This window comes from Motacilla alba, chromosome 2, assembly GCF_015832195.1.
Source record: "Motacilla alba alba isolate MOTALB_02 chromosome 2, Motacilla_alba_V1.0_pri, whole genome shotgun sequence".
NCBI lineage: Eukaryota > Metazoa > Chordata > Aves > Passeriformes > Motacillidae > Motacilla > Motacilla alba.
In genome coordinates this window covers 29012929-29039142 of record NC_052017.1, presented here as the reverse complement: position 1 = coordinate 29039142, position 26214 = coordinate 29012929, and the positions used below count along the sequence as shown (strand labels likewise).

The 26214-nt window shown below is 37.3% G+C and overlaps 1 protein-coding gene and 1 long non-coding RNA gene across 2 annotated transcripts; one reads left to right on the top strand and one right to left on the bottom strand.

Annotated features, from left to right (window-relative positions):
- Positions 1-16304: 16304 nt before the first annotated feature.
- On the top strand, positions 16305-22555 carry SOSTDC1 (sclerostin domain containing 1). The gene is made up of 2 exons (XM_038126988.1): positions 16305-19000; positions 21238-22555. The coding sequence occupies exons 1-2, from the start codon at positions 18796-18798 to the stop codon at positions 21651-21653; spliced, it is 621 nt and encodes a 206-aa protein (XP_037982916.1). The 5' UTR covers positions 16305-18795; the 3' UTR covers positions 21654-22555.
- On the bottom strand, positions 20385-21293 carry LOC119697012. The gene is made up of 2 exons (XR_005255696.1): positions 21159-21293; positions 20385-20767 (listed from the first exon to the last, which is right to left on the bottom strand). It is a non-coding gene; the product is annotated as an uncharacterized LOC119697012 (long non-coding RNA).
- Positions 22556-26214: the final 3659 nt, after the last annotated feature.

Below are 26214 nucleotides of genomic sequence, written 5' to 3'. Positions count from 1 at the left end.
CCAGTTCCCCGTTATATTAAAAATGGCACTTGGCATTTTATCACAATTGTAAGGCATGGAAGGTTTCTCCACATTCCTTACTATGTGTTGCACTTAAAGGATGCTCTCTTCAATCACACTATTACTGCCGTGACAGTTTAGTTATTGTTATTCATGAGGACTTCTTGATGCTTATCTGCAAGTTGTTCAAAGAAGATCACACAGCGATGACCCTGAAATGAGAATGAATGAGGCCTTTGTGTTCTATAAATCTCTTACAGTCAGCACAATGCTTGTATTTTTCTCCTGGGAGGAAGAAAAAGATAGCTACCTGTGGCCATAAGCTTCTGTGCTTGTACATAATACCTGTTACTAATGCAAAATTAACTCTGTAGCAGATGAGGTGAAAAAAAAAAAACAAACCCTCAAATGAAGGTGAAAAGGATTCGGTCTGAGTTGCTAGAGCAGAAGAAATACTGAGTGTCAGACAGGACAACGAATATACATGATTCAGTCTTTGAGCAACACTTTAAAGACATTCCAGGAGAGCCAAACATAATTAAAAGAGCAGTAGATATAGATAAATGCACTAAAGGAATAAGCAAATAGCACACTGGAGGAAAGTGTAAGTATTACTGAAGCACAGCTAAATATATTAGCCTGCTTTAGCAAAAATTAGGTACTGTTTAAATTAAATTAAAGTTAATGGATAGGATTACATATAAAAGAGTTGTTGGAAATTAGTAAGGAGGAAAGTCAAACTTTATTCTCCAGAAGTAATTTTTGGACCTCTATGCATAAACAATAGGGAAAAGCAACTATCAGATTGATAATATTAAAAGCTTCAGTTTTCTTTTTGCCAGTATAGCAGTTGAATCACAAAGTTGATGAGAAGCTCTCAAAAAATTAAAAAAATATCTTGGCATTCTGTATAAAACATGTAGCTCTAAGGGGAACTTAAAATAATATGGAATTCAGCAATACATTATGTGGAGAGACTAAAAAGATTGGGTGTCTTCAGTAGTGAAAGAAGAAGGTGGGGAAGAGAAGTGACAATGTAATGAAAATGCAGGATAAGGTAGAAGCAAAATTTCTTTTAATTCTATCTTATAATATGAAAACTTGAAAATAAGAGAATATCAGCCTAAAACACATTTTAAAAAGCATTTATTTTAACACAAAGTAGTGGACTTCTGGCACTTGCTATCACATGGGATTTCAGGACATCAAGAGGTTCCAAAAGGAATTAGACAAATAGATGGACAATATCACAATAGGGTGAGGATGTACCTCTGACAGCCCTGACACAACAGTGGTGTGTCATGGAAAGAGAAAGAGGAATGGACCTCTGAGAACAGCTGGGTTTGTTAATCTCTGAATAAGTTTTCCTATTGACACTGCTGATGACAGAAAACTTGGCTGGATAGACCATTGTCTGACCCAGTAAAAAATTTCTTACATTCTTAAAATTAAATTTAGAGCTTTAGGTAAATGCAAGGATCAATCTGTTAAGCATTATTAATCCTAAAAGTGAATTTAAAGCTTGAATAGTTCAGCTTGTTGTTAAAATAACTTAAGAAATCCATGTTACTTATCTTGGCCTCATAAAAGTCAAAATTGGTCTTGCTTAATAAAAGTAATTTCAGTAAATTATGTCCCCCCCTTTACAGGAATATTGCTGCTTTCTGAATAGTAAGAATCTGTGGTTACTTTGTTTTACATATACAACTTGTGTATTTTAAGATTCTTTAATGTATCATATAATGGGAAAGTACTACATGGTTGCATGTGCTTACAAATTTACAGTCAAGTTTAACTCAGAAACCAGCATAAAAAAAATGTATGATACCTCTTTAGAAATACAGTGGTGTTGATAATATTTCCCAACACTACTGCAATGTGGAAAAGTCCAGGCTATTTAACTCATTTGTTGGCAAAAAAAGGGGTGATTGTGTGAGGTTTTGCTGAGGATGAGCTCACAATAGATCTGCAAATTTTCAGCACATCAGCTATAATTATACACAGATGCAATTCTCTCTCCATTTTTTTTAGTAATAAAAAAGACACTCTATCTCTCTCTTTGCATGCTTCATGAGAAATACAAACATAGCAGACAAAATGCATTTTTCAGGCAAATGCATAACATACATTGTCAATAATGCTGTCTTCAAATTTCTTCAAAATTTGTTTTTTGCTGATAGAAAAGTCAGTAGAATACTCTGTTTCTAAGGTCATCTCTGAAAACATTTGTCCTATGACACCGAGGGGGAAAAAAAGCATATTCTAGAAATTATTTTTTCTGGACTCTGACTAAAAGAGAAAAGGCTTTTTACCAAGCTAATACATTACATACCTTAAGTACATGCAATGAATCCTCGAGCATAGAAGAGCCTGCCCCAGTTGTTCACTTGGCTGGATGGGCTGAAATTTCCAGTCAGATTGGCAAAGCCCATCTTGGTAATCTCTGCTCTGCAGGTAGGTTGAGGTGAGCCACGTGAATCATGTCTGCTTTAGTAAGCAGTGCAGGCTAATGGGAAAGCATTTCTGGTGAGAGTTAGTGCTGAGAGCTTAACAGCCACATCACACAGTTCAGGAAGGTATTTCTGGGATAGATAGATGGATAGATAGATAGATGATAGATAGATAGATAGATAGATAGATAGATAGATAGATAGATAGATAGATAGATAGATAGATAGATAGCCTGGATCTGTAGCTGGAGAATATTAGTGCTTTTGGAGCATATCTTCTAGATCAATCTTATCTAGAAGCTACCTGGTTTCTATGCTTTGAGATTGTTTTGTGATGTGAATAAAAGCATGCTAAATACTGCAGAAGCACAAGCTAAAATTTTAGTGATTAAATGCTGCCGTGGGTATCATCAGCATTTGAACTTTGTTACAATCAATGCTTTAAACACAAAGGTCTGATAGTCTGAGTTATGTAGAGGCCATACTTGTGAAAGATTTTCATCAGAATACTGCCTCTTGCCATTAGCATGAGATTGAATACGGCTACGAAACTGTTAAGATACCTCTGCAAAACCAAATTTTATAGTACAAAAATATGTATTTGCAAATATAAACATTTGTTTTAAGTACATTTATCCACCTTATGGATGGCCCACAACATAGGCCTTGGGACCCACCTGAAGGAAAGAACAGTTGTGTGCATATTTCACAAATACCAACAACAGATTCTTGAAATTCACAAACATTTTTTGACACTCGAATGCTCAAGGACAAATTTTACAGTTAATTAAACTGGCATATCTGGAAAAAAAAAACAACATGATAAACAGTGCTCTTTATTGCTGCATTACATTTTGCCCATTTTCATCTTTCAACAAGCAGTGGAGTCAGGAAGATCTAAAGTGTCCATATTTTATTACAACCGAAGAAATTGTGCATGGTTTAGAGAATATTGACACTAAATTAATCAATTCAAGCTGGTTTAGGAAAAGACCAAGCTTATATAAATATAAAATACTCAACAGTCTACTCGGTGACAAAATTTTGAAAAAGGGAGGCCACTAAAAAGTGGAAAAATAGATCCTTTAAAATAATGACTCAATAGTGGAAGAATGTTGCCCATACCCATCTGTGTCCCAGACAGAGTGAAGATGGTTTATCTCCTGCCAGGACAAAAGCCAGCACAAAAGGAAGATCTTACAATAGAGCATTCTCTTGAATCTTCACTTATGGTACCCCATGGAGTCTGTAGTAACAATAGAGAAAGGAAATGTGACAGACTGAAAAAATTTCACAGAAAACCACAAGATGAGAATTGAAGGTTTTTTACTGAATGGAGCTGTAGGTATGGGTTTGAGTGTAATCTGGTTGTGTTTATGAAAGAATAGCGTATCATTTTAAATTCCCTACTCGCAAAACAGTAGGTCAGGAAAAACTGAATAGAAAATAAAAATAGAGTCTATGGTTCCTGTAGTGTGTCCTTCATTATGTATATGTCAGCTAAACTAAACTGTTGCCAATGGCAATTTCTTTGTTGGACAAGTAGATACACAAGTCATGGGTAAGAAAAGGTTGACTCCATACCATGTAGATCCCACACTCATGGTTGTGATTGATTTAGTTAACCTTGAAGGGCATTAACATTTCTTTTCCTGGTGTAAGCTCCAGCATCTGCTTTGGATGAAGAGGTAGGTTCTGGAGCTGTCATGGTTCAGAAGGTGGATTCACTGTTTCATGGCCTCCCTCTGCCCCTGCTCTGTGCAGTCCTCTCAGCAGAAATTCCCCCAGCACAGCTCTATGCCTTGTCCTCATCCATCTTTTAGCCACTTCTCAAGCAGCATAATTTGTGGGGAGTGACCTCCTATATAGAGAACTGGCCCAGAATGACAAATAAATAACAGTTACACAAAAAGGAAAAAAAAAAAAAAACAAAACCAAAACAAAACAAAAACCCAAAAAAACAAGGGGAAAGAAAAAAAGGAAAAGCCCAAGAACTCAGGCTTCTTTTGGCTTAAAGTCATAAGATTTCTATGAAATTATGAAATGGTTGAGGTAAAGCTCATAATTTGGTATAAAGTGCTTAGTGATGATGCGCAGCTACTTGGCACCCTATTTAATAGTATGCTCCATCCTTTTATTCACTATATTCGGTCTCAGATTTTCTAATTAGTTTCCAATCTTTGTGTTAAATCCCTTTTTACTAGCAGAATTTCCAGGGTTTTTACTTCCCAGTGTTTTCTGTAGCACTTATGAAGCGTGAGGAGCAATTACATGTACCCTTATGTGGTTTAAAATTCAGCATTCACTACCTTTATTCCTTGGTATGCTCCTGGACTGTCACACTCCACTGGTATGTGGGGCATCAGTATAATTGCTAAGGCCTTCTGCAGATTCATGTGTTTGCCTGATGAAATATAGAAATATACCTCTAGGGGATGGAAATTTTGGTCTGAAACCACAGTGCTCGCCTGAACATGTAACCTTGCTCCCAGTTCACATCAAATGACACTAACCTTCATCCCACAAATTCTAGGGAGGCATTCGTTTCATGTCCATGAAAGCACCAACTTCCCAATTTGTGCACAGCTTTAGAATCTAAGACAATATCTGTAGAACTTATTCATAAACCAGTACAGTTCAGTAAGATCAGACTAATGAATCTGGAATTTATACTGTAAGATGATTCTAGAGAGAATGCAAAACTGGACTGTGCTGAAGTACAAATTACCAGCATCCAGTGAAAAATTAGCAAACAGCCTGAAACAGGCCCAGTTCTTGTTATATGATATTTTAAAAAACCCCAAAAAACAGAGGCAAGGGGGGTCCACCTCAACGAATTCATTTTCTAGAAGTACCTATCTCCATGATGAAGCAAAGCTTGTAAAAGGTTGAGACTGTTTTTGTTAAGGTATTCTTCGCTCTTACACTGCTCAGAATTTGACAGCACTGTTCTTATATTAGATTTTTGTCATGAATGCCTTGATGTTTTGTACTCTTAGCATGCCTCATACCATATTCTTAGAGACAAAAATAACTCCTTTGTGTTCAGCTGAGTAGCTTGACATTGTCTGAGAGACTGAACAGTGATAAATGAGAGAAATAAAAGAAGACTTGGAGATCTCTGAGACCTAGTGTGCCTGTACCTTTACAGGGGAAAGTTCTAGGTAGTACCATAGCCAATTCTAGGTAGTATTATAGTCTTTGTGGTCAAAAAATGAAATCCCAAACCTTCAGGCTACAGATAAGCTATATATTCTTAATAACAAGGGAGAAGGTCCAGATTAGCAGAAGGGAGGGACTCCACACCTCTGAAGAATTTTTCCTTTGCATTTCAATGTCTTTCTGAAACACATGCTTTAGTCAATACAGGTAATGAATTTCAGTACAAAAGAACCTGGATGTATTGTATAAAATCAACTGGCAATATCCCCTCGCCCTTCAATCTTAAACAAGACTTGAGAAATTAAATAAAATTTTATCTATGTTCTGTTTACTTTTCCATGTAAGAAATACATTTGAATATTTTTCATGTGTCTTCATCAAGTATTTTGCCCTATCTGTAGTCTTTAGAATTAATAATTTACATATATTTTTGTGGCTTTCATAGTCTCATATTCTTGGGCTGTAATGAAAAACAGTGCTTTGCTTTAATGACTGTCTTTTTCAGATAAATGTCCAGATGATAGAAAATAAACAATCCTTGTGAACCAGCCAAAGTGGACAGCTGATTTTCTTTGGCTCTTTTAAAGACTTCATCCAAAATAAATTTTCCATTTTTTGTGTTTCTCCTACAAACATAAAATCAGAAACAAGAAAAATTTGCATTCTGTACCCTTACAGAAAGAGTATTTCTCTTCTGTTTTTCTGACCAGTTATCCCTGAAACAAAGCTATACAATTAAAGAATTTACAGTTTGTGACACAGAACAACTTACACAACTTGGCCAGTAGACCATGTGTGGAAAGCTAAAAAAAGTTTTCATGGATAACAGGTCCCAAAAAGCAACATCAATTGCAATCATTACTTTATTTTAAATGAAGTTGGTCCAATTTTAAGAGAATTCTTCCAAAAACTTGTTAAAAATAAAAAAAGAAAAAAAAGAGAAAATATGTAGAGTATAAGTTACTTTTTGAAAGGGAAGAAAATATATATTTTGAAATGGTTTATATACATGTTTATTATCTGTACCATATGAGTTGTGTTTTGTCCCTAAGTCTTCTATTGATAATTTACATTAAATGCTTGGATGAGGACTGGCCTTTTGGCAGGAGTAAGCTAGCATGGAGTAAGCTAGCATGGAGTACATAAACCAAAAATCCGTTTCATTGGGTGCAATATATTTTTTAGTTTCTTGAGACTTTTGCCTCAATACACAAAAGCGCAGTTTCAATTTGATGTAGTATTTCTGATGCCATGCAGCAAATCCTTTACTTTTCCAGTCATAACTAACAGCATTTCAGCATTTCAAGCTACTCTTCAGCAAGCTAGATCCTGTCTTACTTATGCACAATTGCAGTTGAACTGTGTGAGAGTTCCTGCTTCTAAAGAAGCACACATTTCAGTCCTGACTTGTGTCGAGCATTTTTGGATCTTCCAACATACTTGATGCCAAAATACAATGCTACATGACAGTTCTGCAAGAAAACAGAAAGAGCGCTCACTACATCCTCCATTTTAATTCCACTTTAATGAAAAACCCTCTGATTTCAATATATGCATTCACCCAATATTATTACTTTTATTAGTTGCTTGCATGAAGTACCTAAGTTACTGCTATGTTTAGTATTTTTTTATTTTTAGCAAAGCATACCAATCAGGCAAATGAATGCTGGTAACATTCAGTTCACTCTCCTGTAGGAAAGGACTTTTGTTTGTCTGCAGCCTCACTAAGGCTTTGTACCTTACAACTGTCTCAGCAGCATGCAAAACACAGGAACTAGTATCCAGATATATCTGTCAAGCAAAGCCTAACTCTCCAAGCATTAGATTTAAGACACACAGACTTTTACTGTTCCAATCCCAACCAAATAATTTCACTGCTTCTACCTTTCCAGGTATACTTAGTAGACCAGTAAAATTTACAATCAACTGAGTAATTTGAAAAATCCAGGGTCCTGGCCATTCCATGTAAATAAAAACTGTAGTAGTCAGTCAATAGTGGTAGAGTTTTAGTCTAGTGTTCATGGCCAAAACTTCTGTAGCCCAAGGTGTGTGTTGTGCCTCCATGTCTGGTTGTTGCTCCCCATGCAGTTTAGTCACATTTAGGTGATTTCAACTGAATGCAGTTTTCAAAGTCTGTTGGGACTTTTCAGGATGAAAAGCACTTTATAAATGTAAAATATTTTATTATTACAGCTGCCTCCAAGAGAGAAGCTGTGTTTATCTGAACATTCAGAAAGAAAATTTACAGAAATTTATTAGAAACTTTAATTTAGTTTCCAAACCACACTCACTAGAGATTCAAACTATTTGTCTTGAATTGTACCTGCCAAATTTTGATGACATGAAATTCCCCCTCCCCATTTAAAAGAGAGAGATTGGCCACAGTCATACTGCAGACATTAAAGTAACCTGCATTATTAGGTTTTCTCCACATTCCAATCTATCTGCCTTAGGGTATTAAATCCTACTTTCATCTCTGTGAGGTTCAGTATTGCCAAATCCAAGCCATAAGGCCATGTCTAGACTACAAACTGAAAAGTGGGTTTGACTGTACATATGGGCACCCTAAGCCACATGTCCCACAATTTTTCCATCTCTACTTTCGTACATAGCCCACTCACAGCTTGGTTTTAAGTAATTTACACTGTTACAAAGAAAACCAACCCCCCAGTACTAGCTGATGAACCATTACTATGATTGATTTTGCCTGGGTGAGGGCCAGGCAGGCTGCCTGAACAAAAGCTTGGCCCACACAAAGCCACTGAGTATAATCAACGTTTCTGAGAGTAGTGAGAGTTTTTCCACCTCCTGGCACTCATCTAAATAATGCCTCGGTATTAGTTTAAGAGTTTGTGGTGTGAATGATGGGAGAGTTAGGTCTTGAGAATATTCAGAGATCCACACATGCCTGACAGTAGAGAGGCAAATCCTAGACATAAAATGCATTGTAATGGTCCCAAAATCATGAGATTAGATTAATGAGATATTTTCAAGTACACCGCCATCTTTTGATGCTGGAGCCCAAACCAATTAAGGTTCAGGATACAGACTGAACTTTTACCATGCAAAGATTATATGTGCCACAAAGCTGAAGGCTAGATTTGGAGAGCACACTCAGTGTTTCTGCTCCTCACACGGTAATAAGGAAATAAGGCAAACAATGACTGACTTCAATCCTCTGCAACACCCCTCGCCAAGAATAATCCCGAAGTATGATTACATTAAGCACCCTCTGTATTCCTGGGACTTTCTTCCTTCCTTTAATCTTTCTGTGTGGGGTAATTAAGATATTTTCAAGTTCTTTCAGGTATTGTAGCTTCACAAAGTGTGATAAGTCTTATGTGGTGATGTGGTATTAAGTCATTGCTACGTTACCTATTGTATCAAAATAAAGAACTGTTAGTGATACAAAAAGGACCAAATGGGAATGGGAGGATTCCCAAACTTCTCTTTCATGGACAGTCCCAGATTTTTTTTATAGTGGCATTACTGCATGTGGCATGAGGTAGAAATTGGAGCTACAGTGTTGTATGTCCATAGGAAGCAATGCATATTGGGGGGAAGGATATAATACATTCACTAATGACCTCAAAACAGACTACACTTTGAACAGGAAGAATGAATAAAGTCCTCCCTCAGATGTTTGGAATGAGTACTCGGGAAGGACTGCCATCACATAATTAGCACAAGTGTGCTGACACTAGTAATAAACATAAAGTAATGGAAACAATGAAAATATGTAAACTATTTAAACAAGCTGGATAAATCAAAATTTTTATAACCATGCTATTCATAAATACAGTGAATGTTTCTTTTTAACATGGAAATGTGAATCTAATGCTAATTGAGCCAAAACTAGTAAAAAGACCAATCTGATTACTTCATATAGACAGTTAAAGTTCATGTTAGCCTTTAAGTCCAAACTTGTTACCTAAGAGCTTTCTGGGCTGGTGGTGACATATCATTGCTGCATTTACATTTTAGACTATGAAATCCCATGTGCCACCTATTGGAAAGGTATTTTGGGTTATTTTAAAGTGCACACTCAGAAACTCAGAACACAGCTCATCAGAACTTGGCCAGCTACTTCCTTGGTGAGTGTTTTACTGCATGGAGGCTCTAAACACAACTCCCTGTGAGATGATTGAGGGATTTCCATTGACTTCAGCAAGGATCCCTAATGCTGAAGCAAAAAGCATGCATGGCTCTTCCTTGTGACAGTTTAGAAAACAAATTATCTAACTTAAACAGGTTTTTTTGAAAGTGTTTTCTAGAATGTAAAATAAAATGCATTTCATGGCCATACATTCCTCTGTCCTGAGTAACCATCATATAATTTTGTTTTTGTTTATACTCGTTGACTGAATTAATTGTAATAAAAGAACAGCTTTCCTCACTTTACAACAGAGAAAGTAATTAATTGATAAATTCACTCCAGCACTTCAGTTTTAGTTCTTTTCTAAACAGACCATATACTGATACTATGTCTACAAGAATTATGAATTGAGTTGACCAGAACAAAAGAGTTTATTCTGTGTAAGAGATCCTCTTTTCAGTTCTCTAAATTATTTTTTAAAAGGAGCAAAAGACATCTATTCTATGCACAAATTATAAGAGGCTACACATGTAAATGTGGTAAAGTTCAAGTAAGAAGCAGCGATGAAACTTTATATCAGCTAGAGAGGGCAAAATCTCAAAGTTCAGGTAGGCATTTGAGCTATAACATTTACTGGCATCCTCTACACCTATAAAATACAAAACCTATGCTATAATTTCTTTTACATATAGGAGTAATTTTAAACTAGTTTTCTTTTATGTGATTTGCATAAAGTAAGAAAGCCATCAGAAGTATGTTTCTTCACTGTTGTAAGGAACTCTATAGCAACAGGTACTTTCATAGAGTCATAGGAACTTGTAAAATCTCCCCAGAATACCAAATTTATAAAATATGTCCCCAAATTGCGTCCTGGACCTGCCTAATCTACTGGCTCTTTCCGACATTCTGCAAGTATGCAGCTTTTATAGATACTTCAAATGCTTTTCCTTCCTTGAAAATTCAATTGTGAAAAAAAAAATCTCTGGAGAGATACGCTCCCAATCCTCTGTCTCCTCTTTCAGTTGCTAAATGTGCTTCCTGCACAGAGGAACCAGGTGGACAGACAGGGGAATGCCAGGCAGTTGTTATCACACCTCTCATGCTCCAACAGCTTGCCAGAGTTTGCAGTGGAAAAAGAAAAGGAGGGAGTTGTCACGGGGCGTTAACTCCATTCAGCTGTGCAAGAAGTGGATGGAAATGAGCATCTGTGAGGCAAAACTCTGAAGGGAGGCTGGAAGACAAGATTTCATGATCCTAGCCTCCTAAGTGGTAGCAAAGGTAGCATGTGGCATGAGTAAAAACAAAAATTAAACAAAATACCATCTCTTACTGGCTGTTTATACCAAGGCAGCTTGATACATCCAGCCCGACAAAGGAAATAGGCATCTCCAAGACTTACAGGAGGCCAGTCTGGTTACCATCAGGGAAGAATCAGGCCAGGGAATTTCCACCTGCAGGATTTTCCATTTACAGTAAAAAGTATTTTGTTGTTCTAATCAGGCAGGCATGAATATATGAGATGAGAGCTACATTTCAGATGAAAACTCCAAGAAGGAAGGACACTACTCTGGTTTTCTTCAGGGTGAAAATTTATTGGAGATATTCCTGCTGAAAAACAAACTCAGATGTTGACAGTTATGAAAGTTTTATTTGTCTAACATTTCCATGCTAGGATACATTTTAGAAAAGCAACCCTTTGAAAAGCTCTGAAGAATTGCAGAAAGTGTGAACAAACAGAATGTTCTGACGTTTCCTTTCTTGAATACTGTTTCTAAGTCATCTAAACCAGTTTGCCATTCCAAAGACTAAAGACTGAAGTCTCAAAATAAATGTCGGTCACAACAACCATGCTTTGCATTGGAAAAAGAGTGTTTTAGTTGCCTGAAGGTTACAGGCATAAATAGAGACAAGGTTTTGAATACTGTGTAACATGCATTTGTTGTTGAGCCTGTTTAGTTCCTGGACAGTGATGTGAGGTGCAACAGTGACAAGAGCTTCTGTTATGGCCACTTTCGAGCAGTGTGGACAAAGTTTAATCTTCGAAGAAGTAGTAATTTTAAAATAATCATTCCTGATTATCTCTGCTGACAGCGGTTTCATTGTTAAGTTGTTTTGTAATCATATAACTTTAACTACATTTTAATTCAAAGTGCTGATCTGTTGTGACCATATAGACATATAGAGCATTAGATGAAAATTGAAATCCCAGTGCACTTCAGGCTAGAGGATTGTTTTGCTTAAAACTCTGTGAAGCAAGTACTGCTAATAATTATTTATTAACATGAAGGCATACTAAGTGACTTCTAATCTTAGATAAGAGAAGATAAATAATCCTTTAAAACCTAAGGCATGGATTATCCTATTGCTGGTGAACTGCCACTATTAAAAGTCAAGATTAATCAAAGAAAAAATAAAAATAGTAACATCCAGCTAGATTTTCTTCTTTCTCTGAATTTTCTTCTGTAAGGAGACTCAGCATGTGAAGATTTTTTTCTGACTTGGATTGAAGAAAAGGTTTTGAAATCTTGACATTTATGGCTGCAAAGAATTGCCATTCTTGTTCTTCCCTGAAGTGTTTTGATATTAAATTTTACATAGAACCTGGAGAATGGGTGGAATGTACTGAATATTCATTCCCACCTCTCAACTTCATGTCAATAACATTTTTCACACTCTTCACCAAACAGACTGTGCATGTGTTTCTATGTGTTATATTTGTGAGTGGCATGACTCAACTGCAACAACACAATGATTTCACTGTAAAAATGCCTAAAAACGATTAGGCATTTAGAATTTTGGAACCTTAACTCTCAGTGTGCATTTTTCCACTCTATTAGTTAATGCTTTGTTGTCAAAATAAGTTTTATTAAGCTTTAGTTCAGTAAAAATGTAATTTAAAAAGAAATTCTAGAGCATTCTACTGAAATCTCAATCTAATCTTCCTGTTATGTTTTCTTTATGCATGTGAATTCAAGGTAATGAAAATTGCCGGAAAAGAAGTCTGGAATGGGCAGTAGTGTCTGTGTAGTCAGATGATACTTAGTCCTCTGTCTTAATTTCATTCAGACTGATTCATTCATTTATTGCATGAAACAGTTTGGGACTAAAAAAAAATCAGGTGAAACTAAAAAAAAATTAGGTAAAACTAATTTCTGATAGGAAGGAAATACTCTCAGTAGCCAAGAGTTAAAACCAACACATCAAGATAGATCCTCTAGGAAAGAAACAGATTTCCATTTTAATGAAGGTTCCTTCCCAGTGTTTAAAACTGTGTCTGGGGTGATAATGTGAAAACCCTTGCTGGATTATAGCAGATCCCACATCTGCAAATAAGAAATTCTCAGTCCTGTACAAATGCACCATCATATCGGACAGATTAATTTTAATAAAATAAGCTCTAGAGACTTTGATCAACTGTATTGCGGTTCATGGGTGAAACCCTGATACTGTGTGTGGTAAACCTGTGAATTTTTTGTGCAGGATGGGCCATTTTTGTCTCTTGGCAGGGAAAGGATTATACAGTATTACAATTATTAAAATTCTAATTTGGGGCCAGGTTTTGCCCTCAGGAGCTTCCTTAATTTCAGCAGGGAGTTGTGCGTGTTTATCTGATTGAAGAATTTGGACACTATCATTCTTGGTGAAGGTAACTTTTTTCTTTAACAAGAATGTGCACTACGTGAAACTAAAATCTGAACGTGGCAGGGACAAGTTTCCTACCAGGAGACAATGTCAGTAAGTGTTCTGTTTTGATAAGGTGAAGTTATTTCCTTGTAAAGGGAGTGGGAGATGGAGCAGAAGGAAGGAAAGAGGGATCTTCTTCCAGATACCTTGTAGGCTTGTTTTTAAATTATGACTTTGGATCTAACAACAGGTTTGGCAAGTGTTTGCCTTGGAAATCCTGACACCGTGCCAGATTTTTCTTGCTGGTTTGTAGTAGAGTGTGCATTTTTTAAATACACTGTAATCATTTCAGACCACATAATTAGAAACACAAAGCAGTTTACTGAAACATAGTGATATATTAAGAGTTCAGTTAATTACACATAAAGAAACAAGTCTGACTTCAAAACCTTTACTCAGTTTCTGTTTTATTTGCAACTGGGGCATGCTGATGGGACTTTGCCTGTTTAACACTGAGTAGGAGTTTCAGAATTTTAACCTGAGGGTAAAATTTTCAAAAGCATTTAAGTGACTGGCTCACTGAAAATCAATAGGACTTTCACTCCTTAGGGCAACACTTTACAAAATATGTAGATACCAAAGTCCAGTTCACTTCAGTGTCTACGTGGAGTAAAAAAAAAAAATCCACCTTTCCTGTCCTAAATTTCCTTAAAAGATAAGTGTTACATTTCAGTGTCATCTAGGAGTTTCTGAAAATGTTATCACCAATGGACAGGCTGTTATTCTCATTATTTTTTAATTTGAAAACTGTTTTGGTACTTTTTCTTCTTCAACACATGCAGAAATCATAAAATATGTTTTGGATGATAAGCCATATTGTCTTCAAACTTGTCCTAAAATCTTACTGCAAATGTTCAAGAAGGGTTCTTCACTCTACTGTAAATTTTCCTAGAATTAAAAAAAAATTCCCCCCTTTTCAGTCTATTTAATGTCTTTTTTGATAAAAGTATAATTTACCTCCTTTGAAGCCACAGCCTGACCTAAATTATTTTGTCTACATTATGTATAAGAGCAAGCAGAAAAAAAAATTGTAATATGGCATTCAGGGAGATGAAGAAGACATAAATCAGAACTAATTAGTAATTCTTATTAATGAGAATATATGTTATGTTTTCCATTGAATCTCTCAGATGTAATTTACTGAGAAAAATTAAAAGTGTCAATATAGAAAAACCTCAGTATTCAAAAAATCTTTGGTTTTAGAATTTGCAGCATGGGAGGGCCTCTTGAGTCTCTAACATGTTTTCTGTATGAGCTTTAAAACTATGCTAACATTGCACAACAGCTTACAAGTTCTCAACAGTTGCATTTATTACAATTTTACCTCACTTTCAGACAAGTTCTCTTATCAAGCTCCAAATCACATTTTAGGCAGCTTTGAAGTACATTACTAGTATACTTATTGCTTAACAGAAAATATCCTGACAGTCCTTTCTGTTTTAAGGTGCAAAGTAATAAATGTCAGCTTATTTTTTTGCAATCATTTATCTGAGCCTGTGCTTACTCTCAAAATATCTGGCTTTGAAACAAGTCAAAAGTGCAGTGGTCTTCTTGGAATAAAAATATAAACACAAATGTTGAACCTTTCTTTCCATGACACCTTCATTCTAATTCTGGCCCTTTTCTGTCATTATTAAAACTGGGCAGGCCTAAGTTTTATGAAAAATTGAGGATTCCTTCTTTTTTTTTTTGTGCATGTTCAGTGATCATGTGGTTTGCAAGGCTCTCTGACAGTCATTTGTACTTGTCAGTGTATACTCTTCTATTCCCTGTGGCTGTTTTGTGCTGCTAGACAGGTGTGTGCACTCTGCACAAAACTTTGCCCTTTGGACATCATTAGAATGTCTAAGAAACATGGAGAATGGGATCCTGACAGACTTATAAATGACCATGAAGAAGGGAATTCTCTTTTGGGATCATTATGGAACGCGTGCCTTATATTATTCCACATCCATTGAGAAAGCACAGTTTTTCCATCACAGAAAATGCAAAAAGCAGGATTTAAGGTGCAGATAACTCTGGATACCATTCTCTCTGAAGAGTGATGGATGGCTTTACCACTCTTTCTAGGTTCACTCAGAAGCAAGGCTGTTAATATAGGAGGAGCAGTTAAGTTGAAAAAAGCGTGTAGTTAAATGTAGCACTTTATCCCTGGCTACATGTACAAACACTTAAATTAATCTGGTTAATGGGTTTCTGCCCTGTGTCTTCCCCACAGACACTTTTCAAGTATCTGAATAAACAAGGGCCTTTTGCACTATGCCAAGCAGCAGAATGAAGCTCTCTTGTATCCTTGGGACCCTTCACACTGAGCACTCAACCTCTCCAGACACTCAGGTATAGTCAGTATGCCCCAGCTAATCTTAAGCATCATAATGGAAGATAAAGGAGAGAGAATTTACTGCCTAGGACCCAAAGCTCATAGAGTTTTATAGATCAATAAGAACATCCTGAGTTATGCCCAGGGGCAAAAAGGAAGCCAGTACAGACTTCAAAGACCTTGTGTAATATATTCCTTATGGCAAGTATTACAGATTAAGCAGAGCAATGTTCGACACAAGCCATCAAATCTGACTAGAATGAGAACAGACTATACACTGTATAAGTCTATTTTGGAGGCGACAAGGATAACTTCGAGCCTTCACCTTTGAGAACTTATCACAACATTTAACTAAGGATAGCAAAATATATTTTAAGTCTGTAAACTCATTCTGAGTTACAAGCAACAAGAAACACTTTTTTATTCTGAAGTTCACTGAGGAAGAATAACCAAATTTATCTGATCAGAATTCCTTCAAGCAACTTCTAATCCCTCTCAGGGAGATTCAGAAGAAGTGAAAGACTGCAAGCTCTAGATTTGATAAAGAAAGTATCAAACTAACTGACAAACTCCTCAGAAGCTTGCTTACCTTTCAAAGCAGGGAGGCTGACACTACTGACCAAGAAACTGAAATCACAATATTTTCATACAATGTATGTAAACAAGTCGGAAACATAAATAAAATTAAAACAATGTCTACTCTGTGTCTAGTGCACAGAAAAATGAAGTGATCTGCATTATCTTTCCTGTGGCAAGTTCAGGGCCAAACTTCTCCTTTATGAAGGCAGTAAGAGGCTTTTCTTGAGGTCTTCCTTCTCTAAGTGACAAGACCAAGAGATGTACGTGACAAACCTAATGGATTAATCTAGACTAAATTTGAAAGGATACTTTCATTGAAAGCTTTCATTGAAAGCTGAAAAGGTTGAGGCCTAGCAAGCTCCTTGTAGACCAAGCCCTATAACAACTCCAAAGTCCCATTAATTTTCCCTGTGAGAAGATTATATGCCTTATTTCAAAGAAAATAGCTCTCAAGGTAACCTCTGACTTTTTAAAGACTTGTCTAATGTGGGAAAATCTCTTTACTAGGAAGAGGTATCCTGACTGGTATACACAGGTACTGTGAATAACTGGAAAATTGGTTCCGTGCTTTTAATTACAGCGTCTCAGTTCAGCACAGAGATTATCCTGCAGGGTAGGCGAGATGTGTAAAGATCTGTATGATCTGTGAATATGAAAAAAAAATTAAGTAGGACTTCAACATCTACAAGACTCACTGCTGTTGAAAAAAAAAAAAAAGCAGCTCAAATATTAATGATCTGAAATGTACATATATTTTTTGATTGCTTAAAAAAACTTGGTTTTCTAAGGGAAGGTAAAATGTATATCTTTGCTTTTGGGGTTAGATTAGATTCTCCATGAGAGTAGAACATGGCATTTTGTAAGGGGTTAGCAGTGATCCCACTCCTCCATACATTACCCTGCTGAAAGATCTCACTCTGCCTTGCAACATTCTTGTTATTCCAGAACTGGGTTGGGCTAGTCATAATAGATGCAGGCAATCAACTCAACTTCCCCACACACAGCTCTGCCAGTAAAACTCACTTCACCTTGCAACACTCCTGTTTTTCCTGTGTCCTTTAAGCAAAAGCTATCAGTCTGGCACTCACTGTGGATGTGTCCTTACTCCTGCTGAAATCCAGGATAACTTTCTTAGTGATGCAAGAGGAAAGTTGCTGTGACTAGTCTGCTTGTGACTAGGGTGAAACAAAGTTGTCTTCTCTGAATGACAGATTTTGATCCTGGCAATAGACGTAACTAACCTGTGTTCCACTTATGATTTTATTACAGCAATAAAATCCAGTGTGACTTTAGATACCAACTTAATTACAGAGAGTGTAAGTGAGATTACAGTCTAATCTTTACATAATATGGCCTTCTACAAGGCTGTGCTTTTTCCCAAGAAAAGGGTTTCCTTTTTAGTTAGAACACTAGAGTTTTCAGTGTTGATCATAGTTGTTTTATTTATTTTGAAAATAATTAGAGCATTCACCATGATGCAGGCAAGTATTGGCCTACTGGCAATATCTCAGTTACACTGGCATTTGTACCTGGGCCATGCAATTTTATGTAAAATCAAGTAAGTGCATGCCACAACAAAGAAGTATGCCAAAGTTAGGATTAGTCTTCCAAAATTTTGGAAAAAAAAATTGCATTTTTTCTCTTTGTTTCTTTATCAAATGAAATAATACATTAAATATAAGAATGCTCTAGGCAATGTAAAAAACTAAAAAAGACTAGTTTGGTGAATGAGCATGGTGAGAGGCTATGAATATGGATATGTTTGTACTAAGGAGCCTAGAGGAGACACTTTTTATGTGTGGTGATACAGAAATACAGACTTATAACTCTGCACACCAGAGAAAGAATATTCCCCTAAACCAAGTAATTTCCTTTGCAGAACTCCCTGTTGATCAAAGCTGCATAATTTAAAGCATCTAGAAGCAGCTTTAAATTATTCACAATATTTTTTAAAAATAATTTTGGTATATTGCAGACAGTATTTGTGTAACTTGCAGTCTTCTGTAAGTTCTATAAATTTGCATCCGTATAGAGCTCATCTCAGTTTGGGAAGAGGGTACATAACTTTGCATAAGTTGGGCAAGAGAGACTCATTCTGATACCGCATTAGTCACATTATGCCACAGTGCCAGAGCATGCAGGACCATAGGGAATGGAAGGGCAGAGCCGGCAGTCTCTAGGTCTCAGCCTGAATGCTGCTGTGTGCTGGTTCCCAAGAGTTTTCTGATACCCTCAAAAGCCCCAAATAGGAATCCTGCAATTAGTGCATCTAACTCCTCCTTTACTGCAGTCTTCTCTCCTATTGGTGAAAGGTCTTCGCAGCTCATGTAGGGACCCCACCCCTTTTGTGGGTTTTCATTCTGAAGCTATCCACAACTTTACACCTGAATGAATGCCAAACCTCTCTGAATATATAAAGGAAACCTGCAAGAGCAATTTCAGTTACACAGAAGAAGCAGAAGGAAAAGATTTCATCCAGCTTTGTCAGACAGCCTGAACCAGCCATGCTTCTCCCTGCCATTCACTTCTACGGCTTTCTCCTGGCTTGCATCTTCACGAGAAGCTACTTGGCTTTCAAGAACGATGCCACAGAGATACTTTATTCTCACGTTGTTAAACCCGCTGCGGCGAGCCCAAGTAGCAACAGCACGTTGAATCAAGCTAGGAACGGAGGCAGGCACTACACCAGCGCTGGATCCGACCGTAACAGTGAGTATCCCAGCGGCGGCACTTCCACCGCAGCCGTGGGCGGCAGCCCCGCCCGGTCCGGCCCCGGGAGCGGGAGCGGAGCCCCGGCCGGAGCCGCGCATCCCGTGGCAGCGCCCCGGCCCCCCCGGCCCGAGCGCGGCGCTCCAGGGAATCGGCGCCTGGGGGAAGCCGGGCCACGGGGAGATGCTGCTGGTTCCGGGACGGGATCTGCCTCGCCGGGCGGCCTCCGAGCCAGCCGCCCTCCCACCCCCGTGCTGGGAAGTCCTGTAGGACCGGCTCTCTCGGCCAGGTTACTTCCTGAGGGAGGTTCATCCAGGAATGCCGGATTCTATGGCATCTATGCGGCAGGGAAGCGAGATAAAGAAAAAGGAGAGAGAGGCATTTCCAGAGCACTCGCTTTTTTGACTCACCTCCCACTGCGGGCAGGGGAGGTGTCTGGGCTACTTTTCAAGTGCAATAAAAAACTGTGAATTTTGTTCCCGCTGTTTAGTTTTACTTCCTGCCGTAGCACTTACCCGCTTAACACCTCCAGCAAAAGTAAACAAATCAGCTCGTAATTTACCTATGATCTCTGCTCTAACTTGCCTTTTTTATATCCAGTCTTTTCCTTCTGAGTTTTATGTATATAAGTCAGATATGTGGGGATGTAGAAACCTGCTGATTTTATCTGTTCTCTACTCTGCACACCTCCTTAAAATGAAAGAAATCCAGACAGAGAAACATACACACACATCAACCCACCCACAGCAACTTGATAAAAATAGAGTCATCCCTGGAAAGTGAAGGCAACAAGTGACACCGATACCTTTCAGCTAAGCCAGGTGTGTCAGCTTTTATGAATGCTAAAGGGTTTTAATGCACAGGAAACATCTCATCATTATGAGATTACTGGGACAGCCCAGTAGGTATTCATTGTCACTGAGCTGTCACTGGTGAAAAGCTGAGCCAGGGAAGACAGAAAAACAGAAGGAAAGACAAACTCAGATCTGTGACCAGATGCTTCCAGGTACATTCCAGAGTGCAGCTGCGGGAAGGCAAGCTTGAATCTCTTCTGCAAGCAGGCAGTAGAGCAGCTCTGTCAATATTCCCTGGGATCAGCCTGCAGATTTACAGTCCCCTCTTCCTGCCCACCCTGAGACACAGAGGACAGGATGAAGCAATCTCAATGCAGTGCCTCAGTTCAGAACTTGCTTCCAAAAATCCAAGTAGAAACAGAAGCAGTCTGTAGCTGTGATATGTAGATGTACCTTCAAAGCCTCTTATGATTCATTCTGAAATGTTTCTAGTAATTACTTCTATTTTAAAAGCGTTAGTTAATTGCATTGTGTGTAGAATCTGTGCCGTAATTGTCCTTCGGAAAGAGGGAGAGCACAGACAGTAAAGATTGCTTATTAAAATTAAGCACACTGTGGGCGTTTATTTCAAAGTATAATTACTGAAATAAACAGTTGTGTTTATTGCAGGGTGCAGAGCCGCACATAGAGACGGGTACAAACATGCCTGTGTGAGAAGCTCTGCATGTTGGCTCTGTCAGCTGCCCGGGAGAATTTGCAGGATCCTCTATGTTACAGATAATATACAGACTACTACTGTAGTATTCACAAAGATGGTGTTCGCCCTCTCTTGAGGGCGAGAGGACCCCTCTGAAATTGTTACTGCTAATCATTCAAACTTCATAGGCAGAACCCCATTCTGTGGTAACTTCAGCTGTTACCACTTGTGCAGTGTCTGCTCAGAGCCGCAGAGTTCATGGGAGAGTTCAGTCCACTGCAACAATGGAATGAGAAGAAACACACTGTTTGAAATTAATTTAAAAGCATTTCAACTGTTTCCAAAGCAGTGTTTTCCCCCTTGCTAATGATCCAACATAATTGTTGTAAACATCACAGAGCAGATTCCCTAGACTGAGAACGAGCAGGAAACATTTCTTCCCTTGGGGCATTTTTTCTCTTCTAAAAGGTATGTCACTGAGAAGAAGTATAGAGGATAAAATTGCCTCTTCTACCACAACTGCTGGAGTGCATGTCATTAGGATTTCTTTATGCTGTGGTATTATCCCGAGATACCATCAGCACTTGAGGCCCTTGTGTTGGGGGACACAGCAGTAAAGAGATGTCCTGTAAAGATTAAAGCCTACTTTAACTTCTGTAAAACATACCTGGTTAATGTGAAAATGACTGGTTAAGGAAATCACTCCATTCTGAACCTCAGTGTTTCTTGTTCTGTGCATTCTGCAGATCGCGTTCAAGTTGGTTGTCGAGAACTGAGATCCACCAAGTACATCTCAGATGGCCAGTGCACCAGCATTAATCCCCTGAAAGAACTGGTGTGTGCTGGTGAATGCCTCCCTTTGCCACTGCTGCCCAACTGGATTGGAGGAGGTTACGGAACCAAGTACTGGAGCAGGCGGAGCTCGCAGGAGTGGAGATGTGTCAATGACAAAACTCGCACTCAGAGGATCCAGCTTCAGTGCCAGGATGGAAGTATAAGAACCTACAAAATAACTGTGGTCACGGCCTGCAAGTGCAAGCGATACACCAGGCAGCACAATGAGTCCAGCCACAACTTCGAGGGAACCTCTCAAGCAAAACCCATCCAGCACCACAAAGAAAGGAAAAGAGCCAGTAAATCCAGCAAGCATAGTACAAGTTAGAAGTCAAACATTTTCCGCTCTCTCATCTCCCTCTCCTTGTGCCAAAATTGAACTCACCTGTAACCATTTGCTTTACCATTCTGACTGCTTAAAGACAAGTCTGCCATTGCTGTGTTCTCAGTTGACACTACATGCTTATTGCTTTGACCAAAATCAAAAGGGGCATTCTCAGCATATGGACTTTTTGGGTGATTTTCCAAATGCTCAAGATGGGGAATAATACAAGCCTTCCAAAACCACACTATAAACTTTTACAATTTCTCCAGCCATGGAAGCAAAGAAAATTTGCCAAGAGTATTCACCGAAGTCAATTTTGTAAAATGATGCTTTGTTGTGTGTTTTCCTGAGAACATTTATCACATCTATTGCCTTTTATATCATGTTTTATGATCTTCTGACAACAGCTTAAAATACAACACCTTGTATCTGCTTTCAGATTAATTCTAAAAAAAAGTGCTTTGCATGCTCACCTTTCTCTTATCTCAGTATACCAAAAAATTAAAATATGCATGGCAGCAATCAAAAAGTAAAGCTGAACAAACTATTTATTTGTTGTTGTAATTATTTAATGAGCTTTTATGTGTATTTCCCTTCAAAATTTCCTTATGTTTATAGCTTTTCATATGCATCAAAGTATTTTCCTATGATTTGGGGCTGGATTAGAACATACATTTTGTAGATAATGTAAAATAGACATTTTAGCATTTAGGTATATATATTTTAATTTTGAACATTCATAGACTTAGGTGTTATTTTGACATAGCAACATAAAAACTGTATTTTTCATTCTTCATCTTGTATTATTTTTGTTTAAAAAGAGTGCAATCAAAAGACAGATATGACTTCCTTTCAAATTCATTGGTTTCTTTTTTTTTTTTACAAAAATAAACACTGCTAAAAAATGGTATTGTCGGGCTCTCTGTATGAAAATACACACATTTCAACCAATCACAACACTTAAACTTAAAAAAAGGGAGAATATGAATTGGTTTAAAAAAGTCTGTCCATAAAATTTAACACTGAAACAATCTTTCTCAATGTAAAAATCTTATATGACTGTTTAACAGATGGTGCTTATCAATGGTCCAAGTCAGGTTCTTATTTAACAATTCTCAAGCTCTAGATTTCAGAAGAAGTGTGTATTTGAGAAATTTTACAAGCTAGTGAGACATCCATTTTTTTCTTTTCATTAGTAATGATCAAGTCAGTACAGTGGTATAAATTACATATGGTTTCCTTTTTTCTATAGAGAACCAATAGATAACCTGAACTTTCATTCACAAATTCTTACAGAATGTATCAGAAAATTAGTAATTATTCTACTTTTCAACACATAGTGCATGAATCACCTGTTCCTAATCTCTCAAGCTGTATTTAAACACTGTGGGCAAGATTTCATCATGGGATTCTGCTGTTCATTAACTTTTACAATCCATTTGCACCCAAAGTAAAAATTACACAAGAAGAGAGTAATGAAAAATCTTACCTGATAAGGTCTCACCCAAGTTCTCTTTGACCTTCTTTTTAGCTCATCCTATTTTGCATTTTAATTTCAAAAGATTCATCATGAAGTTCTTGGCAGAGATCTTGATCATTAATGTAGAACTGTTTGAAAATCACTGCTGCTGCCTGACTTGACTTACTGAATCCTAATTTTTATTGACAAAATGTAATGATTTTTCCTCAAAGTTACTTTCAATAATTCACTTTAAAATTTGCCATATGTAAAAGAGAGATACACTTTTTTATTCAATTTTAAGTGATCCACATGGTAGTACAGTTAAAAACCCCCATGGCATTAATGAACTAGTTATTTCAAATTCAATTTTGACTGTGAAAATATCAAAATGATGAGACCAGAGACCATTTATACTTAAATTCTCTGATCTTAAAGGTGCCTCTTTTAAGCATAAAAGGAGAGATGATGAATAAAGGAGTTAGCAGGTAGAGAACTGAAATGACATTGCTGCTAGGCATATAGGTTCAGCAGACTTAGAGGGATTTTTTTATTATTTTAACAGACATTATAGTGTCATTCAATCATTTCATGACAGAATTTTTTTCCAAATGCCAAACTTCTATCTATTTTTAAATTGCTATCCAGCTACTTATTCAAGATGATGAAACACAAAATATTGAGATAATGGACCAAAATATAACCGATTTCAATGCCAACAGTCACTAAAAATCAGTAAAGCTGCTCTACCTATTATGTGTTTAACTTCCAGAAATAAGAAGGATGAAAAAACTGCACATCTTTCTCATAACTTTTCTTCAGTCAATGCAGCTGGACTGTAGGAAGAAAATACATGTTTAATATCAGTTAACACTTAGAAATAGGGATAATAACTTCTAGTTTGTCCTTTTATGCAGAACTACCCAAAGGGGAATAATCTGACACACTTCTGCTAAAATGACTTTGTGAAATTTTGCTGGATATGCTATAGAAAGACCATGGGGCCCATTTCTAAGTCTGGCATATTTGAGGGAACATGAGGGAAGCCAGCAGGAGCTGTGTCCATCAGCAGCAACTTGACTTTGACATGCCACCTGAGTTAGCTAAGGTCTCTTCTTTGGCCATGTCTGGCCTTTTGTGGGAGAGATCTGCAGGAAAGCAGCACTAGAAATGTGTTAATGTAGAATTTTCTGAAGGAATAATACTCTGTGATGCAGCTTGTAGCTCTGAATGCTTCAATGTGACCTATACAGTCTGCCCTCTGTTTCATCCTGTTACATTTGAACTCACAAGGGTCTATCCAAGGATCCAGACAAAAGGCATTACACAAGTACATCTAACTAGTTTCTTGTGGAGAATCTCTAACATGTAAAGTTGCAGTGGGCAGTATATGGGCCATTGCTCTTGTGGAGGTCAGTGGCCAAAGTTTCTCAAAGACTCAGAGAGTCTTTGCTTAAGAGAAGTGCTGAAACTGAAATAATTTTAGACATGATACATCTCAAGTTTACTTCCAAGTTGAAAAGGAAAGCCAAACATGTTAAAATTTTCAACTAAAGTATTAAGTCAAATAGATACAAGAAGTATGTAAATGTTTTGGAAAAGTACAATGTAGAGTCAGATTAGATAAATATTTTCATACATTAGACTATAAATAGTTTGGATTTATTACACTAAAATTATATAGAAGTAGACTGTCTTGATGTTCAATCATATAGGCAGATCAGAATTCCAAATGCTTTATTAAAAAGCATTTCAAACATCTAAAAAAGAGCCTAATAATTTTATAATTTCTCATACTTGCTTCTTTAGAAAACTAAAAGTGAATAAATTAGAAATAATCTGTTAATCTGCCATCACTATTTCATTACTTTTCAGTTGATGAAATCTGCTCCCAGCTAAGGGGTAAATTGTTTTATAATGAGTGGAAATCAATTTTCCTTAGACATTACTAGAAACAAACTTAGCCAGATGCTGATTGTTTTGATAGCATGGAGGCACTCAGAGGCACACTTCTTAGAGGCAGTGGTAGATAGTATGTGTCATTAAGACATTTATCAACTGTGGAAGTCGTAAGGGCCTGGCATTTGCAATCTAGACTAGAAAGGCCCTTAACAAGTTTATTTATTCAGTTATTTAATAATAGTAACAAATCTGCTGCTCTCGCCTTTCCAGCAGCCTTGGAATCCAAATCACCCAATCCAAGCTCAGTCATTTGTTTGGAAATAAAGCAGACATTTGAATAACAGCCTTCAAAATACCTAACAGATTTCTGCTAGTAAATCACTTTAGTCCTTCTAACCTTGACCTTTATATCCTTCCTGAAGAAGTACAACATTAATCAAGAAAGGACTGTTCAATACATTCCACTGTGTGAGTCTTGTTGCTACAGTATTAACCTGGAGGTGTTCAGTTGAAAATTATAAGGAATCCTTAGAGTTGGAAGGCATCCTATTCTCATGATGCATTTCCTTTCCCGGAGGCCAGGCACGAGGCTTTGATTTTAAGTTCATTGACACACATATAAACATCACTCCAGGCTAAACCTGAAAATTCTCTAGAGATTTATGAGCTAAGCAGACATTCTGTCACTGGATTTGCTAATTTTGCCTGAACGTCGCCCCCACAACAAAAAGCCTGCCCATGCATCTTCCTGAAAGACATCCAGCCTCTCAGCTCACTCCTTCTGTGAGTTATGTGGACCAACACACTAGAAAAGTGTGATTTACAAGAGATATTGCCGACCACTGAGTTAATATTCAAACATCTACCTCACTCAGTATTTCCATGACAAGAAAATACTCTTAATTTTTAATTGAACAACATGCCATAAAAATAAGTAGTTTCTACTAATTGCTGAGAGAAGTCTTTAGAAACACTGCACTGTAACTCCATTTTGGGAGTTTGCATTTTCTTACCTCCCTTTGGTTTGACATGAAAAGTGAAAAGAGGTGATGTTACATTACCTGAAGTTCAGGCCTTCTTAATGCTTCTTTACAACCACAAAGGAATACAGAGGATGCCTTAACAGAAAGGAAAATCTGGACAACTTCTTTAATAGGGATGTTTGTGGAATATGGTACTTCTTGAATGTAATGGAAAATGAAA

Excerpts from the sequence above, each read along its gene's own strand:
- SOSTDC1 (XM_038126988.1), top strand. The coding sequence starts at position 18,796 with ATGCTTCTCCCTGCCATTCACTTCTACGGCTTTCTCCTGGCTTGCATC. Across the intron at positions 19,001-21,237 it reads CGCTGGATCCGACCGTAACA|ATCGCGTTCAAGTTGGTTGT; the intron begins GTGAGTATCCCA and ends TGCATTCTGCAG.